Here is a 14,526-nt window from a genome sequence, read left to right as displayed (position 1 = left end):
GTGAAGCGCTCTCGAAAGCGGAACCGCTGGCTGTGGGCCAAGGCAGACCAGCAATGTCAAGACCGGCTCTAATGTTCCACAGCTGCCTTTTGAAGAGGCAAAACCCTTCCTTCCTTCCATCCTTCTTTTCCCCCTTCTGTTTAATTTTGACAGAGTCTTAATGTGTGTGTTTTTTTTTTTTTTTTTTTTTTTGAGACAGGGTTTCTCTGTGTAGCTTTGGAGCCTGCCCTGGAACTCACGCTGTAGACCAGGCTGGCCTCAAACTCCCAGAGACCCACCTGCCTCTTCCTCCCGAGTGCTGGAGTTAAAGGTGTGCTCCACCACCGCCAGAATCTTACTGTGTAGCTCACGCTGACCTCGAACTCTCGATCCCCCACCGCAGTTTCCAGAGCACTGGGATTACCGGCAGGCACCACCAGCTAACCTTCAACTACAGACATTTAAATTGTATTATTGTTGTTGTTGTTAGTGTGTGTGTGTGTGCATGACATGTGTGTGTGTGGGGGGCACATGTTCCACGGCACAAATGTATAGAAGTCATAAGACCAACTTTTCAGAGCTAGCTCATTCTCTCTTTCTACCCTCTGGCGGTGGTCCAAGGATTGAACACTGGTCACAAAGTTTTCAAGATAAGCACCTTTACCTGACCAGCTACCTTGCCAGCCCCTCTTAAGGTATACCCCTGTCTCTGTTCCCCACCTCTATGAACCCACACGTCTGTCTGTCTGTCTGTCTGTCTGTCTGTCTGTCTGTCTCTACATCCATCCATCTAAAGAGTATGAGTGTTTTGCCTGTGGCCTGTGTATATGTCTGTGTACCACATGGGTGCCTGGTCGCTGAAAAGACCAGATAGAGGGTGTCAGACTGCCTGGAACCGTGGAACAGATGGTTGTGAGTTGTCACGTGTGCGTGCTGGAAATCAAACCCAGGTCCTCTGGGAGAGCAGCCTGTGCTCTTAACGACTGAGCCAACTCACCCCTCCCCCGAAAGCAAGCTATCCTTAATGAATTTATTAGGCAAGTGTTTCTGGTCTGGCCCCAAATTGTTTCTTGTTTTACAATTTGGGGTGCTCAAGAGCCCCATCGGTTTGAGCAACTGAAATGACAGCCTACAACCTCTAACAGTGCTCCGTGGAACGAGAGCCCAGGGCAAAGGGCATGTGTGCTCCAGTCCCCACAGCGCCTCAGAACCCACGACTGAGCGCTGTTCCACCAATGAGTGATAAGCCCGTTACACAGGCCCCTGAGGACCCAGATGACCTGGACGGACCGGCAGTTTGGTCAGAGGCACCCACCACCATCATGTTCCTTTTCTAATTGTTCCTGCGGCGAACACCCTGGCCAAAGACAAAGGTTTCTTCTAACCCGGGAACTGCCCTGGTTTCTGTCTAGGTTACTGCAGAGGTTGCTGGCCTGAGTGGGAGCTGACAGCCTTGGAGATGCTACAGGGTGGGGTTGGGGTCCTCAGGCTCCGCCCAGAGGCCTGAGCAAGGGAGGGGTGCTTTCTCCAGAGAACACAGTCAGCGACAATGTCTTCCAACAGCTGCAGATGGCCAGAGAGGCAAGAAAGTCATTTCTTTAGCTGCGTCCCCTGGGGCCAGCCCACACTCTGATCCCTAGCCAGGAGCACATGCTGACCGGACTGCTGGACTGTCCTCCAGGGCTCCAGGCGTCTGTGAACAGACAAGCGGAGGGCACCTGCGCAGAACCCCTTCTACCCTGCTCACTACCATCGCGACCTTCAAAGCCTGGAGCAGCAGTCCTCAACCTGTGAGGAGTAAGATTACAGTTATGACGTAGCAACAGTCATGAGGAACTGTATTAAAGGGTCTCAGTATTAGGAAGGTTGACAACCACTGACCTATAGGCAGAAAAGGGTGTTTTAACCTCAAGAGATAGAGTAGGAACCTTCAACCCGCACACACAGCATAGGAAGAAACTCTCACCACCTCATGCGTCAGGAGCAGTTGGGCGTCTATTAGAAAGTGGTTTGGACTCAAAGAGGAAATACAGTGGTTTTTGTTTTTTGTTTGGAGGAAACTGAAGGAAGCTGAGAGGCAAAAGGAAGAAGTTGGCAGCTGATCCAGGCATCCAGGGCCAAGTAGTGAGGGGACACTGTGATTCAGCAAGCCTAGGGCAGGGTGGCCCTCCTGGGGTCTGAGGACCCTGGGAGAACATCTTATAGGCTATCAAGAATGTGTGCCCCAGGCTGGTGTAGGGAAATGGAGCTTAGGAGGCTGGAGACAGACCTCTCCCCAACTTTTAGAGGTGGGACAATATGTTTGGGGCAGGGTGGACTCCAGGGGCAGCCCTGAGATAATCTCTATAGGGACAGCCTGTGAAGACCACCCAGGGTCACTGAGACAGTAGCAGGGCTCCTTTAACACATGTCAAAGCCGGAGAGGTCTAGCCAGAGTGAATGCAGAGAAACTCAGTCTGGGGTAAGACTGGCCTCTGACTCTCGCCTCTGCCGTCTCAGGCCTCAGTTTGCCCAGCTGTCAAAGGGGAAACACATGCGATGTCACCTATTGTAACATTCCCCCCTCACAACCCGAGAAGGCTCTTTGAGCCAAGGAATAGAGCTTGGGTCTGCCATGGTGCTCTTTGCCGCTCCCTCCCTTATCTGCCTTGTGTCCACGTTCTGCTTTCCCCCCACGGCTCTCTGGAAGACACACATCCTCGACAGGTTGGTTCCAGACTAGAATGTTTTATTCAAGAGAATCTGGCTTGGCAGTTAGACAGCTGGTGGGCTGCGGGGGCCCTCCAGGAATCTGCTTGCACTCTGTCGCCATAACACTAGGACACATGCCCCTGACTTGCAGCTGTGAAAGTTCACCAACCTATGGGGCTATTACCCTTCATCCAGCCTGCCCTCTGTTCAGCCCCGAGCCACTCTGTCTGTGTCCCAGACAGGGTGGTGGGGCTTTGCAAGGGCGAAGGGAACTTCTAGGCAAGGCCCACAGGCAAGCTCAGTTCTCTAGAGCCAAATGTCTTGTCCTGGTCTCCAGGGTAAACAGTTGATTCCAGCAGCAGGAGACCATGGTTGGATCCCCGCTACATGTCTTCAGTACAGCCAGGGCCACAGCTGCTTGTCTGGGTCGAGTTGGGAACCAGGACAGAGCCTTAGGGGCCTGGCTTGCCCCTTGCAAGGCCATGTCCATGTCTTGCTTCTTCCCAAGCGGAAGCCCCCACGGAACGGCGGCTGGCTTCTTTGTTTCTCTCACGTTTTGTTTAAGGCACTGAATTCCTGAGGGTCCTGTTCTTCTATGCCCCTTATCTTGGAGGGAGCGAGTCATTCAGCAGGGACGAGTTGGCTAATAAATAGAGGGTAGGTACCAGCAGGGAGAGATTTGAGAGGGCGTAATAAATATATGAGCTGGGTGTGGGGGTCTCTCCTCTGAGGAGCTGGTCACCTCCGGGGAACAGCATCACCATACCTGTCAGAAGCCAAACACAGACTAGTCAGGGAGATCAGGACACAGTGGAGGATGCGGCCCCTTCTACAGAGGATGCAGAGGGTCAGGAGCAGCAGGAAGAAGCAGCACCCTGGAACCCTGCTCACACCCAGGCCAGCAAGCAGCCACCACCCTCTCCAGGCTCTTGCTCAGTTTCCTGGCTTCCTGCCTGCCAAGTACTGCCTCACGCAGCCTTCACAACACCCCACACCGTGTCACTCGCTTACAAATGAGGAGTTGTGGTTCAGAGAGTTTAAGAAACTTGCTTAAGATCACAAACTGTTAGGTGACAGAGACATCTGAAGTCAACCTGGCATCGTGTAACAGTGTCGCTGGTAACCCCAAGACGCTAAACTTCAGACAAACGTTCCCAAAGACTGAGAACTGGTGACAGTGGTTTCATTGTTAGCGTTATTTGTTTGTTTGTTTGTTTCGAGCTCGGTTTCTCTGTGCAACAGCCCTGGCTGTCCTGGAACTCGCTCCGTAGACCAGGCTGGCCTCGAACTCACAGAGATCTGTCTGCACTGCTTCCCAGGTGCTGGGAATAGAGGTGCCCAGCCTGTTTGCATTATTTTATTATATGTTTTGAAGCACTGGGAATGGAACTTAGGGTCTTACACAAGATAGGCAAGTTCCTTCCTGCTACACTACATCCCTACTCCCAAAACTGGTGCTTTTTTCAGAACTCAGTTTTCAGCTTTATTGGATACTCCACTTTAACTTTGTGTGAGGAAGTGCCCGAGGCTTCCTGTCCTAACTACAGTCATACTTTCCCCTTAAGGAGGGATAGGTCCTCTAAACCCAACTGTTCGTTAATATGATTTTAAAAGTTAAAAAAAGGAAGAAAGAAAAAGAAGGGAAAATTCACAGTGGCAGTGGCACATGTCTGTAATCCTAGAACCTGGGGGGCTAAGGCAGGAGGATTGCTACAAGTCTGAAGTCAACTTGGGCTACATAGCATCCTAAAACAACCCTGCAAATGCTCATGGCCAATGAGAAACACACGAGCTTTTGAAATTCTTTTGGGAAACACAGGAATGAGACACCCGGAAAAGCCATGTCCTCCTCTTCCAGCTACGCTGTAGTCTGGTACTCCAGCCTGCTGCCCAAGGATGGGCAAGGAACAGAGAGGAGAGAGGAAGGGACCCAAAGTCAGAGACACTGGCCAGGGAACCCGAGGCGGGCGGCACTGCAGAAGTGGCCAGCTACCCAAAAGCGGCCAGCTGTGTAGCAGAAGGTAGGCATTGGAAGAGCAAGCAATGTGGCTGTCACCCACGTGCCTGGCACATAGTTTGCAGAATAGCCTAAGTGCTTGCTGTGATGCTTGTCCCATCATTTTACAAGGGAAGTGATTTGTTTAAGGCCACACATAGATAAGGGATGGGAAGTAAGGTCCCTTGGTGCACCTTAGACCTTAAAGGATACACATTCCCTGTTCTGACCCCGAGGTCTCTCATCCCAGCTTTACCTCGCCCCTCCCTGACCACTGACCCTTGCTGCCTGGGCAGCCCCTGCCCCTTAGGCCCAGCCTTTCTGCCAGCCCCGGGCCCCCAGCACACTCACAGGTGGCGTTCCTCAGTCTGTGGGCTTCTGTTTCTCTCTCTTCCTCTTCCCCTTGATTTTTCTCCTGCAACAAGCGAAACATCAGCACCACGAGCTGGGGCTCCTCATGCTAGGACAGGGGCTGGCAGGTCCCACATTCACCGGGAGCCCCCCTCAGTAAGCTTACCTTTCTGCCTTTGTCTTCTCCTGGATAGGCCTAGGGAAACAAAAGGAGGTGCAGAAGAGAAGAGTTAGGCCGGCTCTCCCCACTTCCCACAGTTCCTAAGTCCTGGTAACGCTGATGCAGCAGTGCCACTAGAGGGCGGCACAGAGCTGGAGAAAAAGGCGGCAGAGGCCCCTGTGCTGGGCTCCTGCCCTACCTAGGTCCTGGCAACCTCCAGAGGGGTCAGAGTTCCCCCTGGGGGCTCTTCATCACATGTTTCTGCTCGCCCTAGCCTCTTGGCATCAAATCTGGGACCCGTTTTCTGCTATTTTGCTTTCTTTTCATTTTCCCTCTTTTCTTCCAGGGTGCATTCTGGGAGTTCCCTCAAGGAAAGTAAATGATGGACAAGACCGCGGACAGCAGGGCAATGGTGGTCACCAACTTAGGCTGCCTGCCTGGGCTCAACCCCCGCCCCGCCGTGGCAACAGCAAGGAGCCTGCTTCACAGTCACCAGGCATGTCCCAGCTCTGCCTTCTGGGGCCGTGGCTGTTGTCCCAGAAGTGAGAAGAAAGGTGTCCCTGTTGCCTGGCCTGATGGAAGGGGATAGCTTCAGTATTTCCCAGGGACAGTGTTGCGGATGGGAGGGGCGGCAGGGGCCCCAAGTGTGTGCTGTTCTGGGCTGGCCCACTTTCCCCAGTCATACCTGGCCCTCAGAGTGCCCGGGAGGGCACGCATGTCAGAGAAGGTGAGGGACGCCACTCAGCCACTTGGTGGAATGCGTGTGTGTGGGGTGGCTCATGACTGAGCTATTGTTACCTCACTGGAAGTGAACAGGTTGAGTCAAGGTGCCCAACATTGGCACAGTGGAGAGGGCCTGGAGCCAGGGCTCAGGTTTAAAGAGGGCAGCCAGAGTAGTCCTGGGCGCTAGGCAGGCGCCAGGCAGAGGAGCTAGCACTGGGACCATGGCAGACACGGTGACTGCCAAGAAAGGGGCATGGAAAATGCAGCTGCAGGGGTGAGACAGGCCGAGCCTAAGCCTAGATCCCTCTTCCACACTAGCTGAGCAGCTCACAGAACCGCACCGAGCAAGCGGGGCTTCCTCCACGATGCGGACGAGGTGGCCACCAGGGCGCGAACCTCGCCTATCTTGTTCACCGCCGTATCCCAAGCACCTAGGCCAGTGAATGGCACGGAGTGGGCGCTGAATAAACACGCGTGAGAGGTGGTTGTCCTCCCTTTCCTTCAGCCCCAGACTGGGCCCCACACCCCTAATCTGGTGCCCGTGTCCAAAGAGCAGCATCAAACCCATCTCATCCCTCCTGAACCAAACGGCATGGCAGGCTGCTGTTCCCAGTAACAAATGTTCCAAGAACCTGGGGGACAATAGCAAGGCTGAGCACTGGCCAGAGCTCACCGGGGACAGTTAGCAGTGTGCTGCAACTCTAAAGCCACGGCTGGCTGTTCCTCCTTTTTCTGGTCCCTTTCCTTCTCCGAGGGTCTCATTCTGCCCTCTTTTCAGCACAGTTTGCCCCCTCCCGCGGGCAGGCAGCCCGGTCCAGAATCAAGTACAGGCTTGTGATGCCTCTGTATGCACCAAATCCCCAGGCCTGTGGCAGGTGCTGCTCATCTCAGAGGATGGAGGTATGACATGCATGGTGCCCTGAAAGTCTAGGAGAGCCTCGGCCTTCCCTCCCTACTGTGGTAACTCGGCAGCTGGATCCTGAAAGTCTAGGAGAGCCTCGGCCTTCCCTCCCTACTGTGGTAACTCGGCAGCTGGATCCTGAAAGTCTAGGAGAGCCTCGGCCTTCCCTCCCTACTGTGGTAACTCGGCAGCTGGATCCTGAAAGTCCTGTACTGCAGCTGCCGAGGCCAGCTCCTAGGCCAAGTTGGCTGGTAGGGTGTAGAAAAACGGAAAGGCTTCTCCCCAGGGCCACTTGCTCAGGGAAACAAACACAGCTTGCAGCAGGGGTGGCAGCCCCTCTTCTGCCCCAAAGGCAGTGTGAGGATTTGCTGAGGCTTAGGATTTGCTAAGTGTACAGTCTGTCCCTGCTGCCCACCCAGGACCTACCTGCATTCGCAGAGTACATCCTGAGAGAATGTCATCTCCACATAGGAATGCTGGTCCCCAGTGGCGGGGATCTTCAAGATCTGCGGGAAGTCAAAAGTTGGTAACCAGGAAGGCGCCAGTGAAGGGCTCAGAGCCCGGATGGGAGCTCGAGAAGACAGGCCCTGTGCTGGGAGTTGGCTCCCATTGCAGGGCCCTGGCCTGCCTCTGTCCCGCCCTGGATGAGATTCCGTGGGCTCTGGATGTGGTGTGGGCCACGGCAGGTGGGGACGGGTCTGGGGAGCTTCCTACCTGCATGGTGATGTTGGCTGTCTTCAGTGGCACACACTGCAGGCTCTCATCACCGCAGCAGCCGGTACAGCGAGTCAGGAGGACACAGGATGGGCTGAATATGTGTGCCACCTCATCAGGATACTCGTCCACGATCTCCACCAGCTTCTCCATCGGCCGGCAGTAGCTGCGGCCCCACACTTCACTGAAGGGCACCACTGTCGGGAGGCAGAAGACCAGACCCGGTTAGCAGGCAGCAGCTCCTTGACGTCCCAGCCTTGGCTTCTGGTTCTACTTGCAGGAAGTACAGCTCTTCCATGAAGCCCCTGGCCCTCTGTGGGGTCCCTCTGCTCTAGACTATTGCTGCCATCACTCTGGGGTGCCTATTGACCCCTTAGCTCTTTGGGGCTCAAATTCCAATGGAGCAGACTCTCTCAAGTTCTCATTCTGTTTTTCTCTCTGGTTCCAAGTCTTCCTTGGAGCTTTGAGGACTATGCCCTGGCCACGCCTCAAGCCTCTGGGTCCTTCTCCAGTACGATCCGGTGCTTCCTAGGCCTTAAGGAACTTGCTGAAACAGTTCTACCAAGAAGGGCTAGCCTCCCCTTGCTCTCTGGCCCGACCCCATTATAACTTCCTCATGTGCCACTTGAAATCACTCCTCCGCAGCCAAGAGCACACCTAGCCACGTGGTCCAGCTCCTGTCTATGCGGTCCGGGGGGGGGTCTGTAGCGCCCACTCCTGTCCTCCAGTCATTCTACAGCAGCAGTGCTCCTCTCTGGAGCATAGCTTGGGTCCCCAGCTTGCACCCTCCCTACCATCACTGGTGCTTCTTAGCTCCTCCCCAGTCAAATTGAGCAGGAGCTGACCCCCCCTCCCATAAACACAGGCTAAGTGACTGCTGACTGATTGAGCAGGAGCTGCCCCCCAGTAAACACAGGCTAAGTGACTGCTGGCTGATGAGGTGACAGCTCACAGAGGATTACCAGGAGCATTCCTACCCCTGTGATGTCCTGGTGGTGGTGGCGGTGGTGGTGGTATCTCTAGGGGACGGATCTGGAATCTCTCTAAAGATGTTGTCCCTTCAAGGGGTAGCCTGGTACCAGGGCTCCAGTGCAGGCAGGCTCTCAGGGAGCAGCCAAAGCCAGGCCATGTGACTGCAGTCCCTATACTGACTGTATGACCTTGGGGAGGTCATTTAGCCATTCCAGGTATATCAGTTTCCTGTGTTTGAGAGAGAGAAGCAGCCCGGGAATAGATGGTTGCTAAGGTCACATACGCCCTGACAGACTGTCTGGATTCAGTGCCCTGGAATGCAGCCCTGGTCAGCCTTGAGATCAGGCCTGGATCAGCCTGCCCCACATCTGATGACCATCCTCAGCTCATGAGAGACTTGGGACCTGGGTCACCTACAAGTTGGCCTTAACAGAGCTCGGTGGCCTTTCCCAGCAGACCCTCGCTTCCGTGGGTCCTTCCTAGGAGGCAGAGGGGGCCAAAGTCCATCCCACAGATCCTGTGAGGATGTGTGGCTCCGGGTAATCTCGGAAGAAAAATAAACTTCAGACATAGCAGAGGCCCTCGGGAAAGGCTGCAAGCTGGTGGAAAATACCCAAGAGGCAGTTTGTCCATGTGGAGCTGGCCGGGCAGCCGCCGAGGCAATAAACTGTACTTATCTGGGCGCCTGGTGTTCCATCCTACACTGCCCTGCTTTGAAGACACTTGGGCTAGACCAGGGGCTGGAGGGGGATGTGGGGACGCTCTGACTCTACTTTTTCAGGCTACTGGACACTCTCCCTGGACCCAAGTGGAGAAACAAGTCCTGTCTCCTCAGAGGCAGCCCCTGAGTTCAGGGAAAGCCTGCCTTTGCAACGTGGGTCACAGGCCACCTCCCTCTGGCCAGCATCGTGAGCTTCGTGTTTAGTCTAAAACCCTCTTGAGTACTACACCACTACGAACATTTAATCTCTGCCGTGGAAACGTAAATAAGGGGAAGAAGCAGTTGGCTGCACAAAGATTTCAGTCACTGGGCAGGGACAGCAGCAGAGGGAGCCTACCCTCTACCACATCCTATCATTTGGGTTCCAGGCCCCCCAAACCTGAGACATATTTCTTAGTGGCCTAGAAAGGCTGAGAGAGAGCTGAGCTGAGGCCTGGTTTACCTGGAAGCTCTAAGAAATTTTAAGTTCATCCCTGGAGGCTCCCTGTCTGGGTGTGCAGGAAAAGCAGAGGCCTGGTGAGAGGCAGGTAGGGAAAGCGCAGACGTCAGTTGCTCCCAGATGCGTGGGGTGCCCCTCAGGAAAGAGTTGTGCTCCGTCACTCCCAAGAGCCCTTCCACTAACCCCAAAACTGCTCTGGACAGGAAGTGGGTAGTGAGGGGAACGGGAGGCTCCTCCTGCTGGGATGGGGCCCTCCTCTGAGAGCCTCTTTTGGGGCCAGAAAGGGCTCCTCAGCTACCTGTCCAGCCCTGTGAGCGGGCAGCCGTCTGTCCCCAGGGGCATCGTATCTAGAATGGAAGAACTCCAAGAACACTGTCTAGGCCTGATGGCAAGCTTCTGGAAAGGTCTCTGCAGTAGCCACTGGCCACCAGCCGGAGCCTAGCTGGTGTCCTCCTCACTGGCAGGGCAGCCGGCCAGCCTGCCACAAGGGACACTCCACTCATGCCTGCTCAGCGCCTGCACGGCTGGGAGGTCTGGGGCTGAGTATGCTGGCTCTGCCAGCGACACTGAAGACTGCCTGGAGCTTTGGCTGATCCCTGGGGCCTCTCTGAGCCTCAGACTCTTCACCTGTGAAACACTGGTACCTTCCTACCGCACAGCCTATGGTCAGGCCAAGTAACAGGACACACCCACCGCTGGGACCCGAAAGAGCAGAGGTGGAAATCAGCGCCCACGGCTGCACTGTGTTGACTCTGCCTCTGGTGTTGTTAGTGGGAGGGGATAGTAATGTCAGATTTTAACAGCTGATGTTTCCTTGGCCACAAGGCATTACAGGTGAGCTGACCTACACTCGGAAGTATGTACACTCATGTCTCTTCTAAGGACTCAGCGTCTTACAGCCTTGGGAAAAGAGTCTTTGATATTAAGCTCTTATCTAACTCTCCCATTTCACAGGTGAGGAAACAGAGGCTGAGACCTCTTTGGAAGTGGATGCCTGATCTACATACAAAGACCATCAATAAAGGACATGATGTTGGGGTGGACGGGGAGGCCCTCCTCAAACCCCAGAGAGAATGACACTGTGCCAATTCCAGAGAGTTCAGAAACTAGGCAAGCCCACGAATCGAGGAAGCTGCCTCTCTCACCCATTCAGCGGTCCTGGCTTCAGGTGTGAGAGCATGGACGGGCAGGGGACAGGGTGCTCCCAAGGGGCTGGTGGATAGCCAAGTGGGCAGGCCAGCAGAGGGTCTTCCCAGCCCAAGACAACAATCCAGCTGTTATCTGTGTGAGAACATCCTACAAATACACCCCTTCTCCCACGGTGCTGCTGGAAGTGGCCATCCTCCACGCCTCAGGGAGGCAGGAAGGGAGAAGGAGGAAGGACCTGGCATGAGCTCCTTGCCTTCTGCGTGCATGTCTCTTTGGCAAAGGTCCTACTGCCCTTTGAAGATTATGTCTTGACACAACCCAGGGCAGAGAGTGAAAGGGCCAGGGAGGGTGTGACACAGCCCGCCTGTTTGTAATCAATGGAAAGGCCTGGGCAGAGCCTCACAGCTCCACAGGGTTGGGAGACTCTGGAGGACTCTTCGTCCTGACCAAGCCCCTTGACTGCTCGCCTACTACATCCAACTCCGAAGCTCCAGTCTGGCCTCTGGCACTCAACACCAGCCCCATCCACTAAGACTCCATCTGCACCCTTACAGCATGCTGGGCAGGGGTCCGAGCCAGCTGGATGAACTCTGTCTATCCTGTGCTTCTTTCTCTCTGTGTGTGTGGTGACGCTAACCCAGGACCACACCTCTCTAGGTTGCTGGGTCCCGAGAGGCGGACGCCTGGGCTTCAGACAGCATGTCTAGCTTGCAGACCCTCCCCAGCTTACGGCTGGCCTGCTCCCACCCTTCAGACCAATCCCTTCACTGGGGGGACCCCTTAGGAAAGAAGAGAGGGGCTCAGCTTGCATAGCCGGCCTGGCTGACTTACCTGCCACTTCAGTTGAGTTGTTGCCAGCAGACAGGGTCCCCTGCGGAGGACACAAAGGTGCAGGCATGAGGAAGGAGCCTCTCCTTGGGGGCTCTGCTCTTTGAGCCCACCCTGAGCTCCTCCCCACTCCCTGCACACACTCCTCTCTGTCACAGAGCTGTCTCTTGCTTTGTGCCACTAAAAACCACCTGACTCCCCGGCCTCAAGTCTCTTCGTTCGGAAAAGGGCAGGAGACTAGAGGTTTGGGGAGGCTTCTCGTGTTCCAAAGCACTTATAATCCTGTGGGGTCTCTCTTCTACCCAGCCCCCAGGCCAGCCCTGCTGGGCCTTCTACAGCCCGCCTTGGCTGGGTGCCAGAGCCCAGGGGGAGGTGGTGATCAGCTGGTGGGGAACTCAGGGGCTGGAGCAGGCGGCGCCATGAGCTGGTGTTGCCTGCCAGTAACGTTACACCTCTGGCTAACACTGCAGCGAGCAGCCGATGGTCTCGCTGCTCAGCAAAGGGACTGGACAACCCATGCGCCGCTGGGCTGGAGCTGAGGACTCCCGGGGCAGCGGGCAGTGCAGGGGCAGCGCAGCAGGACGGGAATGCATTGGCTTTGTCAGGATTTTGCTGCCCAATCTGGCTCCCAGCCAGACTCACCCAGCTCCTGGGAAAAGGGCCGTGCTCACTTCCCCAGGCCCTGCACTCAGGACCTTCTGCCACCCACCAGGAGGAAAGGGCATGGCAAGATCGCTCGTCATATCTGAAGCCCACCCAGGATCCTTTCGCTCAGCTGGTGGGGGAAGGGCCTCACCTCCCCACCGCAAACTTCTTTAGCCAGCGTCTTCCCCACTAGGCCAGGTCAGAGGTCCTGGGGGCGCCTGGTTGGTCATGGGGCCTCAACCCTGACCACAAGGCCAGGGCACTGGCTGGGATTAGTGGACGGATGCTTTTAGCAAAGCCACTTGGGCTCCAGGGGCCAGACAGGAAACCTCCCTCATTCCCTGTGGCTTCCCTGCCCCCACTAAGACAGCCCCCAGGAGTTGGGGACTGCCTAGCCAGAGTTCTCCTCCCTGAGGTCCAGACCAGCCCCTGGGAAACATGTGGACATCCCCTGGGAACTGCTTTCTGGAGTGGGTCTGTAATTTCAGACCATCTCCCCCGTTGCTATGGCTGGGATGAGAAGGTCAAGAGAAGCCAGGTCAGGTCCTTACCTGGGAATGCACAGCCAACCCAGCTAGGACTTGCAAGAAGCAAGTGAACAGCTTCATGGCCAACATCTTATCAGACGTCCAGAGACAGGATTCTTCAAGGAACAATCACCATGCTCGTCCCGCTGATATGGGAGGAGAGCTGTGAGGGACTCGGTGTCTCACTGACTGCGGTCTTAGGTCTCCGTCAGCGTGAGCATCCACTGGAAGCCTAGGAAGTCCGGAGCTCACAGGTAAGGCTGTGACTGAGGATACTGGTCAGGAGTTAGCCCGGAGAGTCCGATCGGCGTGAAAGGGTCTTGGGCGTCCGGTGACCCTAGCTCCTCTCGTGGCTGAGTAGAAAGTCTGAAGATGCAGTTTCCTGCTCAGACCGCAGCTCCCCTATGAACAGAAGCTAGTCGGCCGCTGGTTTTCAAGGCTGTGCGTGGGGCGTGGCTGCAGCCTACCCCGCCCACTAAGCCCGGAGGCCCCAGGAGCGGCCCCGGAGCGCTGAGAGCCGGGTTGGCGGTGAGACCTGAGTGCGCGTGACCCCGCAGGGCACGGAAGGGGCGCTGCCTGCGCAAATCGCCAGTCCCCATCCGAGCCTGGCGCTAGCTTGCTCCGGAATCAGCCAGCCGCGACGGCCAGGGTTGCACCTGGCTCTCCTGGTGCCACCTTCGGTGGGAACCTTCAGGTGCTGACGTCTAACATCTGCCATGGAGATGGCTGGGTACTTTAAGAAGGCAGCATCTTTCTCATGATCAGTACATGCCATGCCTGCGACTCCGCGGGGGAAGGGGGCGTGAAAGGATTACTAACCCCGTTTTATAGACTAAGAACCTGGTCTATAAGAGGACTCCACCTGCAAATGCTGAACAATGTTCATATTCACACTAGGAAAGTGTGTGTGTGCCCGCGGGCATCTGCCTGCGTGGACAGGGATCTGGCAGAGAAAGCAAGCAAGCTACGTGCCTCCAGAACCGTCCTTCTATTCTATCCACTACCTGAACTTCCGTGGGCACAGGGCAGCCCAGCTGTGGGCAGCTCACAGGAAACACCCAGGGCACCCGGCTAGACGTAGCTCCAGCACCACTTCCTCCTGTCAGGCCAGGCCAATAAGGGCAGGGAATGAAATTAGCCTGGTATCACCTCCTGAGCCCAAGCAGAGGAGGAAGTGTTAAGAGCAGCAGGGATGTGCTGAAAGGAGCCAGCGTCTTCACGGGCATTTGTGTGCAACCATGAAACTGTGTGCATGTTACCCACTGAACATCCCATATGACTCTGTGTGTCGCAGATCTCTGTGTATCTGTATGATTGTGTGTGTGGTGTGTGTGGTGTGGCCCTGAAGATGTTTGATGTTTAGAAGTGTGTCTGTGAGTGTGTTTTGATGGGATAGTGAGTGTGTACCTGCCAATGTGTGTCCTGTGTGTGTGTCAATCCCTGGGCATCAAGGTGTGACCATGCATGTCTGGGATTTCATGGTAATCTCCTTTGCTCTCCCATCGTTCTACATGACTACCACCCTCACAAACCTCTGTGACTACTAGCTTGTAGACCGCAAAAACCTGGCAGGGTTCAGAGTCAGAAGTTGGTGGGTGGCTGTGGGGGAGGAGATGGGCCTGGGAGGTGGCTTTGGGATCACATTCCATTCAGAGGCAGGAGGCCAGGGCAGTCCTGGATCTCACCCCCAGTGACCTCTGCGTCTGTGGCTCGCTGCCCACCCACGAGGG

General features: G+C 55.6%; 1 protein-coding gene across 1 annotated transcript; it reads right to left on the bottom strand.

Moving 5' to 3' along the window:
• Positions 1-2,690: 2,690 nt before the first annotated feature.
• Positions 2,691-13,222, bottom strand: Pgf (placental growth factor). Its single transcript, XM_005086375.4, has 7 exons — positions 12,821-13,222; positions 11,628-11,667; positions 7,516-7,712; positions 7,228-7,307; positions 5,184-5,213; positions 5,018-5,081; positions 2,691-3,436 (listed from the first exon to the last, which is right to left on the bottom strand). The coding sequence occupies exons 1-6, from the start codon at positions 12,884-12,886 to the stop codon at positions 5,030-5,032; spliced, it is 465 nt and encodes a 154-aa protein (XP_005086432.2). The 5' UTR covers positions 12,887-13,222; the 3' UTR covers positions 2,691-3,436; positions 5,018-5,029.
• Positions 13,223-14,526: the final 1,304 nt, after the last annotated feature.

Source organism: Mesocricetus auratus, unplaced genomic scaffold, assembly GCF_017639785.1.
Source record: "Mesocricetus auratus isolate SY011 unplaced genomic scaffold, BCM_Maur_2.0 Super-Scaffold_15014, whole genome shotgun sequence".
In the NCBI taxonomy this organism is placed as follows: domain Eukaryota; kingdom Metazoa; phylum Chordata; class Mammalia; order Rodentia; family Cricetidae; genus Mesocricetus; species Mesocricetus auratus.
The sequence above is the reverse complement of the archived record's forward strand: the minus strand, read 5'-3'. Positions and strand labels throughout refer to the sequence as shown.

What these genes read in the sequence shown, in the direction of transcription:
- Pgf (XM_005086375.4), bottom strand. Translation starts at nt 12,886, where the DNA reads ATGTTGGCCATGAAGCTGTTCACTTGCTTCTTGCAAGTCCTAGCTGGG. An exon ending in CAGCCAACATCACCATGCAG is followed by an intron (nt 7,308 to 7,515) that starts GTAGGAAGCTCC and finishes GACTTCCCGCAG; the next exon opens with ATCTTGAAGATCCCCGCCAC. An exon ending in GAGAAGACAAAGGCAGAAAG is followed by an intron (nt 5,082 to 5,183) that starts GTAAGCTTACTG and finishes CGCTTGTTGCAG; the next exon opens with GAGAAAAATCAAGGGGAAGA.